The sequence below is a fragment of the Octopus bimaculoides genome, chromosome 18 (genome assembly GCF_046866305.1).
Source record: "Octopus bimaculoides isolate indiv1 chromosome 18, ASM4686630v1, whole genome shotgun sequence".
Lineage (NCBI taxonomy): Eukaryota > Metazoa > Mollusca > Cephalopoda > Octopoda > Octopodidae > Octopus > Octopus bimaculoides.
Window position 1 is genome coordinate 30,127,737 of NC_142945.1, and position 22,888 is coordinate 30,150,624.

Here is a 22,888-nt window from a genome sequence, read left to right on the forward strand (position 1 = left end):
CATACATTTGAAATCTTTATGTACAATCTGACAACACAAGATGTTATAAGAAGGGAAACTTATTGTTTACATTATATAAAATTGCAGATAAATTCAACCTTAAATTTTGTACTGGTGTACAAGATGGTAAAGGCAGTATCGACGCTCATTTTGCTACAGCTATGAGGTATGTGTATATGCATTGTAATATGGGTTCAGATGTTATAACTCTTGTTGAATTAGTTGATGCTTTAAATGCTAATGGCAGTGTAAGTAATACAGGAGCAGAATTGGTTGGTATTAATGAGCCTGCTGTTGAACAGTTTGAACAGGAAAACTTGGAGATAATAGGAAAATTTCAAAACATAGGTAATCATATGGAAGTACAGTTTGATTCGACAAGAAATTCCGCTATAGTTTATGAAAATTCAAACTTACCATTGACAGCAACATGCAACCTTATCAATGGCACTACGAATGACGTAAACGAAGGAAATTGTTGAAGCGAATCCAATGAAGAAGATTGTGTTTCCAATGAAAATTAAATATTTGATACAGACACTGTTGAAGATATTGGTATTGTAGAGAAAGGTAGAGGCAGCTTAACAAAATGTATTGTTTATGGTGTTGAGCATCATATTGGACTTGCTGTAGCATCAAATATTAATGATTTGGATATGGAATCAGACGATGAAAATCCTCTTCAGTGTAATTTATGTTGTAGGGAATTTGCAACTGCCTACAAAATGGAAATCCATAATTGCAAGGGAGCTTTAAGATAACAAGATTTAATCAATCAAGCTATTGTTTATGCTAAAGATATATATGAACAGCATCAATTTCAGGTGATTAATACTAGTTCAAATGTTGAAGAACTTAAGATGTTTGATCCCATTCATGAAGCGATCCAGCATAATAATGAGTGTTGTGGATTTGAAACAGAATGGGCAAGAACAAGAAAGCACAATGATAAGTATGGTCGAAAGTATGTGGATCCATTTAAACAAGAAATTATTGATATTTTTAATTTGGGTAATGAAAACGAAGCTATGAAACGAGGTCCAGGTAAAATGTTGGTGGAATTTAAACATTGGAAACAGAAATTCGAACCATTATTTCATCCTTGATGGCAAAGAAAAGAAAGGGACAATCAACGTTGTATAATGATAGCCGTGGAATTCATGAGCCATTCAAGTCAACAGTGCTGGAAATATTGCACCACGCAGGGCATGGGAATTGTTCCAACAATATATCCTCCACACGATGATATATCCACGTATCAAACTGAAGCAAAGATAAAGAATAAAATATCTTCTTTAAAGGTTAAGTATAGGAAAACAGGTGAAATACCTTAGAGATTTAAAGAAAACATTGCAACTTTTAAAAAAATTGACATTTTCGAGAAAATAAAGTATTTTCGAGAATTTTATAAATATGCGACACAAAATATATAATACTGCAGCTATAGCACAATTTTACTGAATTTCGGTAGTTTAGATCTCTACAAAACTGGGTCAAACTTCCATACTCTGAGTCGTGTAATGATTCTTAAAAAATAAAAGGGAGAAAATCCCCGTTAAAATGGGGAAGCTTATGTGGGCATCCTGATCTAAAACTCCAACATTTACAGCCATTTTCAATAGTTCGTTGAAATTTTATTGCAATGGTGTCATGTCCCAAAATCTCAGGATTTATTTAGTTCTATACCTACTACAAATGTGCCAAAACTCAAGTTGCTGTGGCTTGTACTTTTGGATCTAGCTAGGTCTGAAGATACTGTGAAATTGACTGTTTGTAACGTGTAACAAAATAGGTTTTACATGAATATTTTTAAAAATTGCCCCAAAAAAGTTTTCTTCCCAAGGACCTGAAAAATAATAAGCAACTGCTATACCATGGTCACTATTAATTTGTGTAATTTGATGATTATCACCTCAGTTTCAAAGATATAACATCACACATATGGTTAATTATTCATTTAGGCCAATTAGGCAAGATTTCAACTGATTTGCTGATCATTCAAATTGTCACATTTCCTAAAATATTCATCCAAATTTCACAAATTACATATCAAAATGTTTCTTTTTGGATGCTCTCTAAGAAAAAGTGCAGTAGAAATTATCAGGTTGTAAGCAACATTTTGAACCATGAAGAATTTGTACTGGATTTTCACAGATTTTTGAATTTTTTTAAACACTTTTTAGAAATTATCTGATAATACAGACATCAATAAATGCATCAATAAATTAACATGAATATTTTTTTCACCATTGCTACAATCATCTGAAATGGAACTGTGAAAGCACAATATTTGAGCAATTTTGCTATTCAACTTCAAAAACGGATATAAAGGAGCTGAAACTGCTCGTGATATCAATGAAATGTTTGGTAAGGAAATGACCAGTGAGTAGTCAGCGTGAAAATGGTTTAAACAATTTTGCAGTGGAGACCTGAGCCTTGAAGATCATGAGCGTAGTGGATGCCCATCTGTCATTGATGATGGTCAATTAAAGACCATCATTGAGAAAGATCTACATAAAACTGCTTGAGAACTGGCAAAAGAACTTCAAGTTAGCCAGAAAACTGCCTGTAACCATTTGCATGTGATTGGAAAATCAAAAAAGCTTGGCAAATGGGTACCACACAATTTAAATGAAAATCAGAAAATGCACAGATATGAAATTTGCTTGTTGTTTCTTTTCTGTAACCAAACTGGTCCATTTCTCAACCGTATTGTAACTTATAATGAAAAGTGGATTCTGTACAATAATAAAAAAATGTTCTTTACAGTAGTTGGACCAAAATGAAGCACTGAAAACCTTCCCCTAAACCTGAGCTCTTTTAAAAGAAGGTTATGGTGACTGTTTGGTGGTGACTTGCTGGACTCATCCATTATAACTTCTTAAAACCCAGAAAAACCATTACTGCAGAAACATATTGTCATGAAATTGCCAAAATGAATGAAAAACTGATACTCCTCCATCCTAGACTGGTCAACAGAAGAGGGCCAATCATTCTTCATGACAATGCTTGACCACACATTTCACTAATGAAGCTCCAGAAGTTGAGAGAACTTGGCTACAAAGTTCTTCCCCACCCAGCTTATTCCCCAGACCTTTCTCCTACTGAATACCACTTTTCCAAGTACCTTGATTGTTTCCTGTGAGAGAAGTTCAAAAATCAAACCAATGCTAAAAGTGCGTTCAACGATTTCATCAGCTCCAGAAACTCCAGATTTTTATGTTAATGGAATAAACAAACTTGTAACTCGGCAAAAATGTATTGCTTGTAATGGTACTTACTTTGATGAATAAAGTTTCTGCATTGTTGAAATATATTGTGATAAATTTCATGTTTCAAAACGTTGATTATTTTTTACTCAGCCTGATACATTTAAATCCTAGGATTAGAAAAGTTTCTGTAAAACTTTTTCACAATTTTAAGCAGATTTCACACAAATGCATTGCTCTTCTACATTCTCCATTGTTTAACTTGCAACAAACTAACAAGTACACTAAAGATACCTTCATTCTTGCATTGTATTTAATGAATTGATGTGGTTATTATTAGAGTGAAGGTCAAAGTCACCTATACAGAGCGCAGTAGTTGTAAGCATGCTGTGCTGACTGGTTAGTGTACTGTTAAAAAAAAATCAGTTATGTTTTGGACAGATTTCATATTGATTGTTCTTTAGTTTGCATAACACCTACATTGGGTCATTAAAGAAATGAGTATGAAATTGGATAATAACATTAGATAATAGCTGCGAACAACATAGATCACAGGTTGTTAGAATGCATTCCTCCAGTATCATTGTGGAACACACACTGTAGTGACAAATGAGCATTCATAAGAAAAGAAAGGAGTATGGAGCTGATCTGAACAGCTCTTCATCAACAATGCCGTATTTAAGGAAGCAAAACAGCTCTGCCATAACTGGCCGACTGTATAGTTAGACTATAAGAGGGCATTTGGGTACATTCCTTATTCATGGATAACTGAGTCACACTATACCTTGCTAATATTCTAATTACTATAGTCCATATCAAAGAGACTGACAACAATATGGTCCACAGAGCTATTGATACAAACTGAAGCCACCACTATAGTCATAATTAGGCTATCAACAGGGATATTTCTGAGTGATAGCTCATCTGTAATGCTTTACATTATGGAAATACAAATGCTACATGATAAAACCTACAGATGAAAGAAAAATTAATGTTACCTATACTGTTTTTATTTTTATGACCTTAAAGAGACAGAACTGATCACACATAGGTCAGGATAAATTTGGTAGTTAAACAAGGAAATATTCTCAGCTAGGTTTGTCTATCTTCCCTATCACTAGTGATGAATATTACAAATACAATGGAATCAACAAGAATATTACTATGTTGTGTTGTGAATAAAGCTACAGTGACAAAAGAATACTTCAGCAAACTTTGGAAGATATAGAAGTCAGAGTTTTCGATGTTCAATATCAAATTCCACAATTCTTTTGCAATGCCAGTGCAATATCTGGAATACCAAACACTTGAAGAAATCTGCTACTTAGATATCAAGACTAGGAAGATAGTAACAATGATACTGACAGGATTTATGTTAAATGGAGGGATAGAGGAAATGACTTATCATCAGTTTAGACAACCTTTGAAAGATGTAGAGTGTCACTAAGGCAACACCTACAGAACAGGAGAGAGAGAAATTAGTACATTAAGTGCATAGTCAACAGTGAAGGAAATAACATCACGAGGTTGGGATAAGAACTCTTGAACAGGAACCTGAGTGTACAGCTGTTCCATGTAAACCAATAGCAGCTGGACTGATCTACTTAAACAGAGACTTGGAAGAGAAATACTCATTATACCAGCATAAAGTTACGCATGGGTACAAATCCCACAAACTGGAAAATACCAACAGTACTGACAGGAGGAGCCTCTCCTGGACCTGCACTAAACAACTCATCTTGAAGGCTACACATTTGATTTTCAAGAAAAGGGGAGAGCTACTAAATAGCTGATCAATAAGAGAGATAAGGGTGCTTTTAGATACCCACATTGTGATAAAAACATGTCATATATTCCATACTAGTGTGAAAGAAATCACCACATAATCAGCAGCTGTCCAAAAATGTCTCAAGATACAACCTTCCCATGAGACATGACAGTCACTAAAACCATCTGCAATGCCGAACACAGAAAGGATTGTTCTGATAGTCACAGCAAAGGAACACCAGAATCAGAAAGTATCTAGATCTTTAAAAATAAAGAATACTGGTGGAATATTCCAATAAAACTACAGTCTAATATAAGTAAAATAGGCCAATTATTGTTGAATAGGATAGGGAGAAAAATTCATGATATGAAGGCAGGGAAAGCCCCGGGCCCATTAGGATTCACCATTGAGATGCTCAAAATATTTGGCAGAGTGGAATATGGCCTTGTCACCTGTATAGTTAATCAGGTTGTCCTTGAGGGGGTAACACCCAGCAACTTGTATAGGAGCATTATAGTCAACTGCTACAAAGGTAAAAGTGATGCCTTAGAAATAATTACAGAGGTATCAAATTGCTGGACCAAGTAATAAAAGTTATAGAGAGGGTTATAGCTCAACTAATTAGGAAGAGAGTTATTGTAGATAAGATGCAGTTTGGTTTTGTGATGGGGAGAAGCACTACTAACACTATATTACTGGTAAGGCAGCAGTAGAAATACTTAGCCAAAAATAAATCTCTGTACTTGGCTTTTGTTAACACGGAGAAAGCCTTTAACAGGGTCTCCCACTCCCTTATCTGGTAGTCAAAGCAAAAGCTAGGAATAGATGAGTGGTTGATGAGAGCTATAGAAGCCATTTACAGGGATACTGTCAGTAAGGTGAAAGTTGGCAACAAGTTCAGCAATGAATTCAACGTACATGTAGGAGTTCACCAGGGACTGGTTTTCAGTCTCCTCTTGTTCATCATAGTCCTCCAGGCCTTAACAGGAATTTAAGATGAGCTACCCTTGCGAGCTCCTCTATGCTGATGACCTTGTTCTTATAGCTAAATTACTACCAGAACTAGAGAAAAAAATTCAGGCATGGAAGCAAGGTCTGGAATCAAAGGGTATTATAGTTAATTTAGCAAAGATCAAAGTCTAAGTCCTAATAAGTAGGAAGGTAGACAAAACACAAACCCCTTCAGGGAGATGGCCCTGCTTGATGTGTAGAAATGGTGTAGGTAGAAACTCCATAAGGTGTACCCAGTGCTAGCTATGGGCACATAAGAAGTGCAGCAGTATCAAAGGAAGGCTAACAGAGAAAGTAGTTTTTGTGTGTGGCAGATGTATAAGTACAATAAACACTTGGAATGTACAAAGAATAGATTTTGTCAAATGCCCGAGAAATATTTAGAAGTAGTAGATAGCTTCCATTACCTAGATGACCAAATCAACAGTGGAGAAGGATGCTCTGAGAATGTAGATACTAGAATATGAATGGACTGGGCAGAGTTCAGAGAGCTGCTGCCTTTGTTGGTAATAAAGGGTCTCTCCCTCAGAATGAAAAGCAGATTGTATGATGCCTGTGTGGGAAAAGCCATGTTACATGGCAGTGAAACATAGGCTGTATCTTCAGAGGACATGCGAAAGCTTGAAAGAAAGGAAGCTAGTATGCTCTGCTAGATGTGCAATGTCAGTATGCACATACAATAGAGCGTGAGTGCCTTAAGAGAAAAATTGGGTATAAGAAGCATCAGATGTTGAGTGTAAGAGAGAAGACTGACCTGGTATGGCCATGTGATGCATATAGACGAAGACAGCTGCATAAAGAAGTACTGATCTCAAACTGTAGAAGGAACCTGTGGAAAAGGTAGACCCAGGAAGACATGGGACGAGGTGGTGAAATATGATCTTCAGATGTTGAGTCTCATGGAGGTGATGATAAGTGACAGACTTTTGGTGCAGACTGGAGCCAGTTTATTAGTTCCAGTCAAACCATCTAACCCATGCCGGCATAGAAAACATGCTAAATGATGATGACTAATGTTATAGAGATCAACTGCCCAGTAGATGTAAAAAGCCTTGTCAAAAATTGGAGAAAAGGAATATATTTTGGGAGAACTAATGAGAAACCTACAACTCTAATATCCAGGTTAAAGGTTTTCCTTTCTCAGACTTCTGATTGAGCAGTACTACCCTAGAGAGAGCTGCTCAGATGCTTGCAACCTTGTAGGAACCTGCTGCTGTTCTATCAACAATGCAGTGATGTTAGTTAGGCCTTGAGCTCTCTACATGAAGATTTGTGACTATGTGCTTCCAGCTTGTTAAGCGTGCACATGTTGCCACTACTCCATTGCTATGTGACTTGAAGAGATATCTACATGTTGATGGCAATGCTACATGCTTACATGACATGGATAACACCCTCTCTTCCTCCAAATCTGATATACATAATCATTCAGTCATCTTACTTTGGCTTTCATGTGTATGTGTGTGTGTGTGTGGGGGGGGGGAGATTAACTCTGTAAGAATACCAACATGCCCTTCTCGTTTTTCACCCTTTGGCTTATCCTTCCAGCACCTGCTTCTGTCAATTGATCTTCATTGCTGAACTGGGTGTCTGAGAGTGCAGCAATGTCAATAATGTATTAAGTCAACTTTGTTATTATGCCGGTTCATTGTTCGGGGTTACTTGACCCTTTGTGATCAAAAAGTGTTCTAACATTTCATGTTCTCATGCTTAACCTGTATTTCTTGCTTGCATGTTTTCTAAGTGTTTTTTCTGTGTGCTTCCTCTTAATGTGAACAGCTGTCAGTTGCAGGTTGCTGACCAACTTGATGGTTGAATAGGCAATTGTTTGGTTTGGGCCACCTTTTCTAGACGTTTTCCAGACTTCTACTATCCAAGAGAGAGCTGCTCAGATGCTTGCAACCTCACAAGAGCCTACTGCTGTTCTATCAACAATGCAGTGATGTTATCTGCATTTGGAAAAGCATTCAGTCCACACTGTAAAGTGGTTGGCATTTAGAAGGGCATCCAGCTGTAAAAAAGCATGCCAAGACAAACCTCACTTGTGCTGGTGCCACGTAAAAAAACACTCAGTTCACTCTGCAGGGTGGGTGGTGTTAGGAAGAGCATCCAACCATAAAAACCATGCTGAAACATACACAGAAGTCTGGTGCAGTCTTCTGTCTAGCTGACTCCTGTCAAACCATCCAACCTATGCCAGCATGGAAGGTGGACATTAAACAATGATGATGATGATATATCATCATCATCATTAGTGATTATTATATATATGTATGTACATACATACATAATCCTTTAGTAAAAGGCACAAGGCCTGAAATTTTGGGGGAAGGGACTAGTTGATCACGTTGACCCCAGTGTATCACTGGTTCTTAATTTATTGACCCCAAAAGGATGAAAGGCAAAGTTGACCTCGGTGGAATTTGAACTCAGAACATAAAGATGAATGAAATACTGCTAGGCATTTCACCTGGCATGCAAATGATTCTGCCAGCTTGCTGCCTTAATACATATATAATGAGAGAAATATGAAGAACATAGGCTTGAACTTGGGATTCCTTATTTCATCTGTTACATATATTTCAGCATTTGGTAACACATGATGTTACAATATAGATGCTATCTGCAGATGCACCTCATAAAGGCAGCATGCATAAGCAAACATGTCTTCAGACAGAGAAGCTAGAAATGAAGCTAGAAATACAAGTCAAATATGTAGTAATTAAATTTAAATACCCAAATGGGACAAGGTTAGAGAGGGGATAAGAATGGAAGGATAGGATAATGACCGCACAAATGTAGACTGGTGTCAGTAAGAATGAGGGTGAACCACTGACCAAAGTTTGTGGAAATAGGTCACAATTAATGTAGCCTTACAAGAGGGGAGACAGGTAAGCATATAGATAACAAATCAGGTGGCTGGTATTCTGGGTGTAATAAACAAATACTGCTAGGGTTTGTGACATCTTTATTGAAAGACATCAAGTCACATACCCACATACACATGTACATACGTACAGATACATATTAATATGCTCACACCCACACCTGTTTACACACAGTGACATACCCAAACAGGCTCAGACATGTAGACACATCTATTATGTTTTTTTTATTAGCTTGTCCACTGTTGTTAACACTAACGAAGGACATCACATGGGAGAAGATGAGGCACAATCTGTCCAGCTGTGGCCAATCAGTCTGATACATGCTGGTACTTATTTTTAGACTCCGAAAGGATGAGAGGTAAGGTCAGCCTTGGCGCAATTTGAACTCAGAATATAAAGCTGGACAAAATGCCACTAATCATTTTGCCTGGCGTGCTAATGATTCTGCCAGCTCGCCACCTTATGCTACTACTAATAATAATCCTTTCTACTGTAGGCACAAAACCTGAAATTTGGGAGAGGGGACTAGTTGATTAAAGTAACCCCTCATCTGGTACTTATTTCATTGACCCTGAAAGGATGAAAAGCAAAGTTGACCTTGGTGGAATTTGAACTCCGAACGTAAAGACACAAAATACTGCTAAGCATTTTGCTGAGTGTGCTAACAATTCTGCCAGCTTGCCACCTTATGCAAGTAATAATAATAATAATAAAGAAATAACAATAGTGATAAAAATGATTACAATAACAAGCACCCTAATGCACCCAGAGTGGGTTCTACATTATGGCACAACAATAAATGACAAAAAGTTCATTTAACATGCAATAAAGGTTTACTGAGTACATAGTTGGGATGGGAGGAGGAGAGTGAGGGGAAGGATACCAATACAAAGGTATGGACTACCTTGAGTAGATGTTATGTAGGCACCTCAGGCAATGTTTACCAGCTCATTATGCTTATTGATTAGGGAAAGGCCATCAGCTGTGATTATGGTGATGACCTCATGTAGGCAAGGTCTGCACTAATGTCTAGGAGGTTAGTAGAGAAGCCACATTGATAACAGACCAGTCGGTTTTACATTTGACTTCCTTTGCCTTCAGATTGAATATGTGTTCAACTAGGGATGTAGACAGCTGGTGTTTGACATTGTTAAATGAGTGTTGGTGTGTGGAAATCATCCTCCTAATAAGTCTGACCATGGATTTGAAATAGTAACAAGTGGCATTATGAGTTACTACTTTCTTATTATTGATGTGCTCTTATATTACATTGAAACCCACCTCAAACTGTACAGGACACTGTGTGGATATGCAATAATGAGTGTTTAATGTGATTAACAATCAGAGCCAAAATTTCTATGGAATAAATATCATATAATGAGCACATCCAATCAAAGTGTGTGTGTGTGTGTGTGTGTGTGCGTGCGTGTGTGTGTGTACAGCAGTGGCCAAAATTATAGAATGAAAATAAAATTTAAAGATATTTACATTTCTACTTCATTTTCATAGAAAATGATTAATAACTAAATATTTTATAATAGAAAAAATGTTTATTTGAGAAATACAAGACGGACAAAATTAGAGAACATATGGTGTAAAATTCAAAAAGTAAAAATCTGGCAACACTCCAATCAATGAAAACTAAGTTGACCTAACAGTGTGAAAATTTATATTGAATGGTAGTAAATTAACAACCATGGAAAGCTGACATAAAGTTGATGAAACCCTCAGGGAGCAAGTGGTCATACTGGAAAAAGAAGGAATGGCAATTTCTGCTATCACTAGAGACATTAACAGATCAAAGAGTGCTGTTTCAAGAATACTCAAGCTTTATGAAGAAACAAGCTTGTTTGTGTCATTAGAAAAACAAGGGAGACCATGGAAAACAAGTGTTCAGCAAGACTGTGTGATTCAGAGGCTGTCATTAAGAGACTGTTTCGATACTGCTGCAGGAATTTCTTGCCAAGTAAATTGTGACTACAGAATGAATGTGTCTCAGAAGAATGTGACTTGTTGTTTGAAGGAAGTTGAACTTCATGCCCATTCCCCTGCCACTAAACCTCTCATCAGTAGGAAGAACTGAAAAGCGAGGTTAATCTTTGCCAATGAGCACATATTTTGGACAGATGACAACTGGTTGCATGTGTTCTTCAGTGATGAAAGTAAGCTTGATTTGGTTGGCTCCAATGGTGGTCAATATGTGAAATGTAAAAGTGAAAGATTGCTCCCTAAATGCATGAAAAATCAGTGAAGTTTGGAGGTGGGTGTTTAATAGTGTGGGGAATGATTTCCACAGCAGGTCTTGGGCCTTTGATCCACATCCATGATAATGTGAATGCAGCCATATACAAAAACATCATTCTGCAACATGTGCCAGCTACGAAGTCATCTCCAACTCAGCCAATCTTTATGCAGGATAATGCCCCATGTCACAGTGCTAAAATAGTTAAGGAGGTGTTTGAAGCTGAAAACCTTACTGTGATGCATTGGCCAGCTCAAAGCCCTGACCTTAATCCCATTGGAAACTTATGAAGGATACTTGTCGATAAAATCAGAGAGCACTGACCTGTGAATGTTACAATTTTGTGAGAAAAACTTCAGGAAGGATGGAATAAAATTATGTCAGAACAATGTGAGAAATTGGTCAAATTTTGTGCATGGAAATGTACTAAAGTCATTAAATATAAAGAAACATATACATCTAATTAATATATTGATATGGATTGTAAAAGATTCTGGCAAAATTTTGATTTCTTGAATTTTACATCATCATCATCAATTAACGTCCATGTTCCATGCTAGCATTGGTGGGACAGTACCACAAGAGCTGACTAGGCTGAAGCCTGCACCAGACTTCTGTGATTGTTTTGACAGGATTTTTACAGCAGGCTGGATTTAGTGCTTTTTATGTGGCACAAGCACAAGCAAGGACAGTTTTGGTAAGGTTTTTACAGCTGGATGCCCTTCCAAACAACAACCACTTTACAGTGTGGACTGGGTGCTTTGAAGTGGTACCTGCACTAACAGGGTCACCAAATACTTGCAAGACAAAAACTTTTAAGAAGGGAGGAGGCATTGGAGGAGGTGATGATGAAAAGATTATAGTGAGACAGATACAGGTGTCTTGCGGTAGAAGAATAATAAAGTTGCCCAGATGGAGAGAGAAAGATCAGGAATGAAGACAGAAACAGATGTGCTACTGCAATGAAAATACACAGTTGCCCAACCTGAGGGAAGTGCAGGAGAAAGAGAGAGCAAGAGTGGGAGACTGCAGGATGGAGATGGTGGCAAAATGCCAGACATATTCACTAGTCCAGGGTTGAAGAAGCTTAAATCAAGAAAGATCTCTTTAGTACCATGATAAAATCCTCTATGTAACTTTTATTCTACTGGTGAGGAGGTAAACTTAACACGTTGCATAGTTTGATATACTATCTGGATTTTGGGTGCCTTCAACCAGAAGATTACACAATTTCTTGATATATTAATTCCTACTGCCCTTTCCTTCCACAAATACAGGATTTCAAAAAACCCACTTGCAGGGAGTGAAGCAGTGATTAGTAACAATTGAGAAGTTCTGATCTTTTTTCTCTCCACCACAAAAACTACATGAAATAATCAATAAAATATAAATAATACTCAATTCATTGAATAATTTTACTTCCTACGTATAAACAATTATATATTTAGCTCAATCTGGACAATCACTATCGTGTTAGTGGTGACAAAGGGATCAAAGATATTTTGGGGGTTTATACTACTATCCCAAAGTTTAAGATCACCTAAACTTATTTTGAAAAAACATCTACAAAATGGAAATAACTAGAGGTTCTGGTGGAATATTTTATTAATGTACAGTTACATTCATTAGATGACATAATTAACTCAGTAAGTAAACAAAGCTCTGAAAAATCAGAGAAAAACTCTGAATCTTAGATTTATCGAAATATCAGCCCTTAGCCTTGATCATTGCTGAGCATACTCTGGGCATTCTTTTGACCAATGAAAGCAAATGTTCGCCACTCTTCTTGTAAGAGTGTCCAAAGGTTTCTGCACTACTTGGTTGTTGACTTTTGACTCTGCAATCCAATTCATCCCCCACACTTTCAATGGGATTGTAATCAGGGAATTGGGCTGGCCATTCTATTATAGTCAACTATTTTTTCATCCATTTTCTTCTCTAAATAATTTCTGCATAGCTTATAAGTATGTTTAAGAGTGTTATCTTGAATGAACATGAAATTATCACCAATCAGCCTCATCCCAGATGGAATAGCATGATGCTGGAGGATAGAGTGATACCCATTTTGATTCAATATTGCTGTTACCCAATGAGTACCCTCAACACTATTGCCTGCAAAACACACCCAGTTCATCACACTTCCCCACCATCCATTCACCAATTCCTTGTCTCACATAAACTCTATGCTAGGATCTGAAGATTTCAATCTTTAAGTCATCAGTTCAGAGGACTCTTTCCCGTTGATCAATGGTCTAAGTTTGGTATTTTCTGGCGCATATGAGTCGCTTACCTTTATTCACAGGTTAAAGCAGTGGTCTTCTGGCAGCACAATGGCCATTTAGACTGGCAGCAATGACTCTTCTCCACATGGTTGTAGGAGACACATTAGCTTCGCCAACTTCACTTACTTGTGCAGCAATTTCATTTGCTGTCAGGCACCTATTTCAAAGACTGGTGACTCCAATGAACTTATCCTGTGATTAAGAAGTCACTTTTGGACGATCTAACTGAGCTCTGTTGTTATTTTTACCTGTCATTATACCTTACAATGGTGGAGTGGATGGCAGTGTAGTAAACTTTAACTTTCTTGGCTACATCTCGAAAACTATAGCCTTCACTATGTATGTGACAATGTCTTGTCTCTTTTCAGGTGATAAATAACTGAGTTTGCCTATATTCAGGTTGATTTTTAGGAATTTCATTAATTTAACTTATTTTAAATAATTGAACCTGAAAGAAACAATAATACATTTAATGCAGTCATTAAGTGATGTTATCTCATCCACAGCACATGAGGAGTGTAAATAATCAAAATGTATTGCAATGTTGCCAAAAAGTGGATGCTAAAATGATTTTGACAACATTGCCAAATAGGCTTGCTGTCAAGAAATATAAAATATGTATAAAATATAAAATATGTATAAATAGTGTTATTCCATATTGAATAAACCCCAAACTTTATGCAATATGTTATTCCATATTTTTATACCAAAAAATTATCTAAATTGATGACACTGAAATTAACTTTTGTAGGTGATCTTAACTTTTGGATAGTAGAGTATCAGTCATGAATATATGTAGAGGTTGATACTAAATGCTGTGCTTGTGCTTGCTCCCTCCTCTCCCTGTTACCTGACAATTGGTGTTGGTTTGTTTACATTGCATAACTTAGTGGCTTTACAAAAGAGACCAATAGCATAAATACTAAACTTTAAAAAAATAAATAGTGGGGGCAATTTGATGAATTAAATCCTTCAAAGCAGTACCCCAGCATGGTTACAGTCCAATGACTAAAACAGATAAAAGATAAGAGAATCAGATTGATATGGCATGTGAAGAAAAATACAATTACTGTTTGAACTACATCAAAATGATTGGAACAATATATTTTCTTACAAAAGTAAGTTAACTATGGTCTTTTGATAATTTCTTATTATTAAAGCAAAAGTTCACTCTCTTACCTAGTTGTTGCTTCATGTTTAACTGAACTGAATTTAAGTGAGCTTTAGCAGCATACAACTTGCAAACTGCCTTTTTAGAATGGACCAGCTCCTTAGCAAGAATCACACAAGCATCCTTTTCACCTTTCTTGGCAGATTCTTTTAGAGAGCGTTTAGTTTTTTCTTCTTCTCTTTTGATAGCTGTTAAAAAATTGAAAAGTAATGTTAATGAAAGTCAGAATAACAGTAATAATAATTATTTCTAACATAGGCACAAGGCCAAAAATATTAAGTTGATTAGATTGAATTAGTACTTGACTACTAGTTCATTTTATCAACTAGCAAGATTTGAGCTCTAAATGTAAAGAACCAGAACAAGTAATGCAAAACGTTTTATCTAACACTAATAAATTTGCCAATCCACTACACTAAAGAATGGGAATAATGTTTCTAATATACACACAAGGCCAGAAATTTGAAGGGAGAGGGCCAGTCAATTATACCAACCACAACACTCGACTGGTTCTTTATCGATCTTAAAAGAATGCAAGGCAAAGTTGACCTCAGCAAGCTTTGATCTCAGAGCTTAAAAATGCCAGATCAGCAATGTCCTAATGGTTTGCCAACCCACTGCTCCAAACAATGATAGTAGTAGCAGTAATAACAATTGCTACTGAATGATTTTTTCATTTTACATCACTACAAATTGATTTCAGTATACACCTAGCACTTATTTTACTAACTTGAGAGGAATAAAAGGCAGTCATAGTCTCCAATTATACGTGGGGTTGTTGAAGTTTTCATTTCACACATCCTCAATATCTCAAGATGTACATTTGTGAACTTACATCTTTCAAGTCCCTTTTTATGTGTGTGTGCTACATCTACAAATTGACAGAATCTGTTTGCCTTATTGTTATATTGGGTAAAGTCATAACTGATAAAGCCTATAAACTAGTTGCATTTTGCTTATATTTCATTTCTCTTTGTTTTCCAAAGCAGTTCATGTTTGTCAATGTTCCACAAAATTTTTTGCAACACCAATCTGTAGTTTTTCAACAGGTATATATATATTTTTTTGAATGCATAGTTTTCATTTTATAACTGATGTTTTTGCTGTTGTTAAACCTCCATGGTAGAAAGCATGTGAACAGATGATATTTTTGCTTACTTAAGACTTTATTTTTATTTGCAAGCATCACCTGTTTGCATGTCAGGTGGACATTATTGTTCTTGGGACTTATTTAAACTTTATTATTGTATTATTTTGGTCTTGTGTTGTTAACCCAGTCATTCTTCATATTCTATTTGTGTGGGTGAGGGCCTGCCTCCTGTATTTGTATAGCTTCTTTATTTTGAATGCTTGTTTACTCTCATTGTACTCTCTCTCCAATGTGCTGAAATTCTTTCACATAGGCTACATGATGTTACTCCTATGTAAGTTGCGGTGCTATTTCTACATTGTCATTTCATGCATTTTGTATGGGACACAATGTCTCTAATTTTGCAGTTTATTTTTAGGTCTGTTGCACATACTTTGCAGTCATTAGTGCAAAATGTTTTCTTAAATGCTTTTTTATACAGCAATGATTTGTTGGATCTACCTGATTTTCTACAACTTTGATTGTAAAGTTTTGTGTCATACAGTGCTGTTTTTTAAATTTTCAGGCTAATTAACCTTTGGGTATAGCATTGATGAACATCACACCTTGTATTTTTTTGTTATACCAGATTTTCTTGTCCCGTTTTCTTCTTTTCCTTTCAAGTCTGTTCCAGAATTTGTCATGGTACATGGGGCACATTCTATTAGCATTATTACTATGATGGTTTCAAACTTTTTCTGCCTCCTTTATATACTCTGAGTCAATCTTGTTGGCTGTATCTGAAGAATTGTATGTGGTAGATGCATAGGAGATATGTTTCTTATGATCCTTACTAGGTTTGTTAATATTTGCACTTGTTGACATTGTAGAGCTCTGGAAGATCTGGTGCTTACTGGCAATAGATTTCATATATTAAGTGAGTAAAAGTTTGTCTTATCATCTATAATTTCTGGCCACAGTTAAAATACCAGTAGCCTTTTATTGGGGTGTTGAATGGGGTGTTTAATGTTATGGATAGTATTTGCTTTGTTGGATCTATTCCACAGTATGGTTTTTTCTGTTTCCTGGGTGCCATCTTAGTGAGTGGTCTTAATTGCAATGTTTACGTCATTTACATAATGGGAGTACAACATTATTATTAAAACTACGATCAAATAAGAAAGATGACGGCACATGCAGCTGTGCTGGCATAAAAGCATCACTAAAAGAACATATATTTAAATTTAATAATATATCATATAATCAAGAAAAGGATGTAACCATTGCTGGAGATGTAACCAACATCTTTGTGGTATGATGGTACCTAATAGAGAAATCCATACCTCTAGTAATGTTCTCGTTACTCAAAAAATAAAGCCATAAGTAAATAAAAATGTCATTAGGTTGCATGTTTACTACCATAGTGATTTGACAAATAAAAATGTAAAATCAAAAAACTAAATATTTAAAAGAAATAATGTAGGATCTAGTTCAAAACGGGGGCACCAGTATTTTCTTAACGAAACACTTTGAAACTTGGGACACTGGTAGAATGTGTCATATAAAACATCTTTTTCTCTTAGTCTTCTTAACAAAAAAACATACATCGCAAGTTATTTCATGTTAAAGTTGTCGTATTTCTGTAATTTCAACCAATGACTGACGTCCATTCAGTCGAATACAGTAAGTGCTGACTACGTAAACAAATGATTCTCAAACGATTCTGGCAGTGATAAAATTATTATTTCCTTGTCAAAAAATGGCTGAAGCATATTGGCAGTAGGGTTAGGGTTAGGGTTAGGCAGTAGCTAATAAACCTTTCATACAGTTCAAGCAGATGTTAACGAAATAAACACGCGTGAAAGAAAATGAAAAAAGCAAATGTTGTACACATACAGTTCAGGTAGATGTTAACGAAATTATAAATGGAGATTAAATACGCTTTACACTGCTTAAACTGCCAAAGGAGTAAGTGTAAACAGCTGAATACTTGTCAGTGATTGGTTGAAATTATCGAAATAAGACAATTTTTTACATGAAAATTTTTTCTGTTCTATAACACAAAGTAGATAAGTATACGAAGTTTGAAAGTCTTTCGGTACCAAAAACACTACATAAAACATAAATGAAAACTGGTGCCCCCGTTTTGAACTAGATCCATAATGTATACTTATTGAAAAAGCTTCAAACTGATGTAGGGAAAAGTATTTTTCAGGTCATAAACAAATATAAGTGGCTTTGAAAAAGTGAGAAGTGAAATATAGACAAGAAGCTTGCTTCCCAACCACATGGTTCTGGGTTCAGTCCCACTGTGTAGCACCTTGGGCAAGTGTCTTCTACTATAGCCTTGAGTCAATCAAAGCCTTGTGAGTGGATTTGGTAGACAAAAACTAAAAGAAGCCCGTTGTGTGTGCGTGTGTGTGTGTATATATATATATATATATATATATAAAATCAAATGAATAATAAGAAACAATGGATAGATGTCAGCTCATTACAGCTGTTTCTTATGCATTTTTAAATAGAAGAATGAGAACATTACTCTATTACAAAAAACCATAATCTTCAGATGAAACGTAATTTTACAAAAGAATATCTTAAGAATATAGCAGGGATGTGGCTGAAGTCTGTCGAGGCTAACTATGAAATGGGAGAATGACCAACAAGGTTGGCTGTTGTGGGCATTAGGGGGTGGGGTTAGGTTAAGAATATAGTTTGTGAAAATGTGTAATATGATATTTAAGGTCAGTGACCCGGGTGAGATTGGAGTCTGCTAAACTGGTTCTTTAGTAGGCTAGAGTGGGGTGTAGGTGATATTTTATTATAGTAGGCTTAAAGAAGTGGGTAGCTGGGAGAGGACCGAAGATATAGTAAGGATAAAGAATAAAGAAAGCAAAAAGTAAAAGTGAGGAAGAATAAATGCATAAATAAAGCCAATTAGGCATAGGATTGAGGTTTAGGATTTGCTAGCTAAGGCTAAAGAGCAAAAAGAGGAGGGTAGAGATACACAGAATTTAGAGGCATTCTGTGGATATAGGTTGAATGTTAGGGGAAGGTATGAAGGCAATCAAATGTTAAGTTCTAACTTTTAAGGAATTGTAGTGTTATGCATAATTGATTTATCTGGTAAAATGAAACGGTGTAGGGTGTTGTTTTAGATATGATTATGTTATAAGGGTTAGTGGAGACCACTAGTAGTTTTAGGACATGTTTACTTGGAGAGGAAAAACCTGGTAGTAAATCATTAAGGAGTTCAAAGAAAAAGGGGATTATATAATAAACTACATCTAGCACTGAGTTAGAGGAAATACCAAATCAGATATCAAAGAAAACCAGCAGTAGGAAGTAGTCTAATGGTTAACAATTTGGAATGTTATATAGGTGGTACTGATATTATTTAATTAGTATAATCACCATTGTGTGAATCAGGTAATGCATCTCAGGACAATAGTTACAGGTAAGAAGTTTAGATAGTGTGTTCCATCTATTATTTAACATGTACAACACAAATAACTATCTTGGTATAAGGGTTACTTACTTAGTGGAATTGGGAAAAAAAACTGGGGATCTTTGTGATTTGACGACCAACACTTGTTTTCTTAACGAAACACTTTCAAACTTGGGACACTGGTGGAATGTGTCATACGAAACAACTTTTTCTCTTAGCCTTCTTAACAAAAAATTGTACATCGCAAGTTATTTCATGTTAAAGTTGTCGTATTTCTGTAATTTCAACCAATCACTGACATCTATTCAGCTGAATACAGTCAGTGCTCTTTTGTAAACAATAAATTTCTGCCGGTGTTAAGTGTGTTATTCCCTGTGACATATTTCATCTGGTTTAATCATAATTTATACGCATATATTGTTTATATAATAAATTACGCTGTGAGTATCTGGGTGTGTATATTTTTGCCATAACCTCACTCATAACCCTAACCCTAACCCTAACTCTAAAACCCGAACCCTAAACCTAAACTAGAGTTTGATTTGAAGAAGATTTGGCTGCTATTTCTAGGAATTGAAGCACTTGGTGGAGGTGCATTAATAATTCTGGTAGCTCCAATAACAAGTGCAGGCAATATTTAAGTATTTTGATGGCTTTTTCCCCTTTGTTTACGAACAGTCTAGTTAATCGGAAATATCAGAACTAACGGGGATTAACACCATATACACCGTCACAGCACTAACTGTATTCAACTGAATAGACGTCAGTGATTAGTTGAAATTATCGAAATAAGACAATTTTTAACATGAAATAACATCGAATACAAAATTTCTTATCTGTTCTATACCACAAAATATACAAGTATACGAAGTTTGCAAGTATTTCGGTACCAAAAACACTACATAAAAAAATGTTGCCCGTCAAATCATAAAGGTCCAAAACTGGCTAGGGTTTGCAGGCTGCTACTTCTGGGTTAGATATCTTTGCTTTGCTAATGCATAATGATGAGTACATCACAAATAGAATGTTTAGTTCCTTCAATATAGCATACCATGCAAGTATAGTAAGAGTGGTTAAGAAGTAATGGTAAAGAAGAACAAGACTAAAAGGACTCAAACAATTAAGCAGATCAATCGACTTTTGGGTCAACAATAGAGAGAGTAAATTAGATTGGCCCTAGGTTAGGAGCTATTATAGAGGTTGTTTAATGTCCTTATAATATTTAAAAGTGCAGGTAGCTTTATGTATACAGGAAAGACGAAGGTCTAGTTTATTATATATTTAATTTTCACTATCTGTGCGTGTCTTTGTGTCTGTCCCCCACCACCACTTGACAACCGGTGTTGGTGCCTGTAACTTAGTAGTTCAGCAAAAGATCGGACACAATAAGTACTAGGCTTAAAAAATAAGTCCTGGGGTCGGTTTGTTTGACTAAAACCGTTCAAGGTAGTGCTCCAGCATGGCCAGAGTCGCATGACTGAAACGAGTAAAAGAGTAAGCTACAGCCAATGTGTGTTTATAGGCTTTATCAATTATAGCTCTTCCCAAATATATCAATATTGATTTCAACACAAGGTTTCAGTCCAAAATTCTTAAAAAGCAAATTCAAAATCTATCTGCTTTGTCTTTAGTGAATTAACAATCATATTTCTATCAATGATGATGAGACTATTTAAGAAGATAATATATAGGTCATGGCTGATTGCTTCCTTTGCAATTTAATGCTGTCTAGCCTGATTAAGTTGGTTTACATATTTAATATTGGACATCCAGTACTGAAGTGACCTACTGGTAACATGTGATCCAGTGCAACCTGTCGCATGGTTGGGTCATCAGCGACTAAACTGGCAACCCCAACAGGCTTGCTTGGTGAGGAGGGTGACTGTTGGACACCGTGTGGGATGAAAAATAAGACCTGCCAAAGGGTGAATGAACTCCTGAACAGTCAATGGCCATCCAACAAAATGTCTGTAAATATGTATATACCATTTTGTTTATATGTATATATGTATATTTTTACTCTCTCTCTCCCTCTCTCTCTCTCTCTCTCTCTCTCTCTCTCTCTCTCTCTCTCTCTCTCTCTCTCTCTCTCTCTCTCTATATATATATATATATATATATATATATATATATATATATATTATTTTATGTCTTTTAATTGCATATCTTTTACTTTTCTTTATACAATATTATTTATATGTAATTCTTATTCACACATTGTACCTTTTTTTATTTCTTATCTTTTTTATTTGCATTTTTTTATAAGTATGTATGTATATATATATATATATTTAGAGCCTGAATCCTGAAAACATGGCTAACGGGGCTATGGTATGGCAGATCTGTTCTTAGTGAAGTTGGATGAGGGCAATACCATGCAAGCTGGCTATAAAGGTGGACTATGACAAACTGGAGTTCTAGCAGCTTGCCGCAAGAAGCCTTCAAACAGGACCAGATGGGCTGGTCCTAAGGCAGAGCATAGGATCTTATCCACCAACTTTGGCAGCTTGTTGCAGGAGAAGATAAGGGTCAATCATCTCAAAACTCCTCTTGCCATTGAACACCCACTTCGCCTTCTGTCAAGTGCGTGCAGCTGAGAACTGTGCATCCTCTCTGGCACCTTAAACTTTTCACAGCACAAGCTTCGCCTTTCATCCTTCCTTCTCTTTCATCCTCTCAGCAAGTCCTGCGGCGATGGGGGTTATCTGGCGATGGGGGAAGACTAGGATGAAGTTGGAAGCCTCTAGTTGGAGTCCTGCACACAGGTGGCATAAGTAAGATAGTCATTGTTGGATGGATCCATGGACGAACATCCACCTTGGTCCTGTTTGTGCGTCCAGGCAACCCTTTTCAGGGATAGCACAGCCTGCCTCACATGGGGAAGGGCCTAGAAAATGTGACTCAGAAAAAGTTTGTCCTCACTTGTTCGACTGGGTAACCGCTCCCAGTGAGTCATCCCCAAACATGCAGTCGAAACCAAGCATCAAAACTGAAAAAGAAAAAGAAACCCTCGAACCTCATCTTTGCATGTTGGAATGTTCGTACGCTCCTTGATGATGTTTCACATGATGAGCTGGACACTTGACGACCCCTGCAACGCACTGCTTTTGTAGCCACCAAACTCAAGCGCTACAACATTGACATTGCTGCACTCAGTGAGACTCGTTTCTCCAATGAGGATTCCCTCACTGAAGAAGCTGGTGGATACACCTTCTTCTGGAAAGGACATCCCTCTCGGATGCCCTGTTTGCATGGGGTTTGTTTCGCAATCAAGAACAGCCTATTGTAGAAAATTCCTGGAGTACCCTCCTGTATCAGCAAGTGTCTGATGACAATCAAAATTCCACTTTCAAACAAATGTTTTCTGACAATTCTCAGTGTTTATGGACCAACTCTCGACTCTGATGAAGAGATAAAAGACGCCTTCTATGATTCTCTGCATACTGTGTTTCAGAACATTTCCCAATCGGACAAGATTGTACTCATGGGTGACTTCAACTCCCGTGTCGGATGTGACAATACCACCTGGCAAAGAATCCTCAGTCCTCACAACACAGGGAAAATAAACGCTAATGGACAGAGACTACTCACCTTCTGCTCTGAGTATGACCTGTGCATCACTAACACCCTCTTTTAACAGTGGGACATTTACAAGACGTCATGGATGCCCCCACATTCCAAAAAGTGGCATCTCCTATACTACATCATTGTCCGTCATCAATACATGGGCGATGTCCTCCATACTCACGCAATGCGTGGAACAGATTGCTGGACGGATCACAACCTTATCCACGCCAAGC

The 22,888-nt window shown here is 36.6% G+C and overlaps 1 protein-coding gene across 1 annotated transcript in view; it reads right to left on the bottom strand.

Moving 5' to 3' along the window:
• Positions 1–22,888, bottom strand: part of LOC106882507 (charged multivesicular body protein 3) — a 50,923-nt gene that overhangs the window by 15,576 nt on the left and 12,459 nt on the right. The window contains exon 3 of the mRNA XM_089365958.1: positions 14,580–14,759. Coding sequence (XP_089222084.1) covers positions 14,580–14,759 — 180 coding nt within the window. The remainder of the gene's footprint in view (positions 1–14,579; positions 14,760–22,888) is intronic.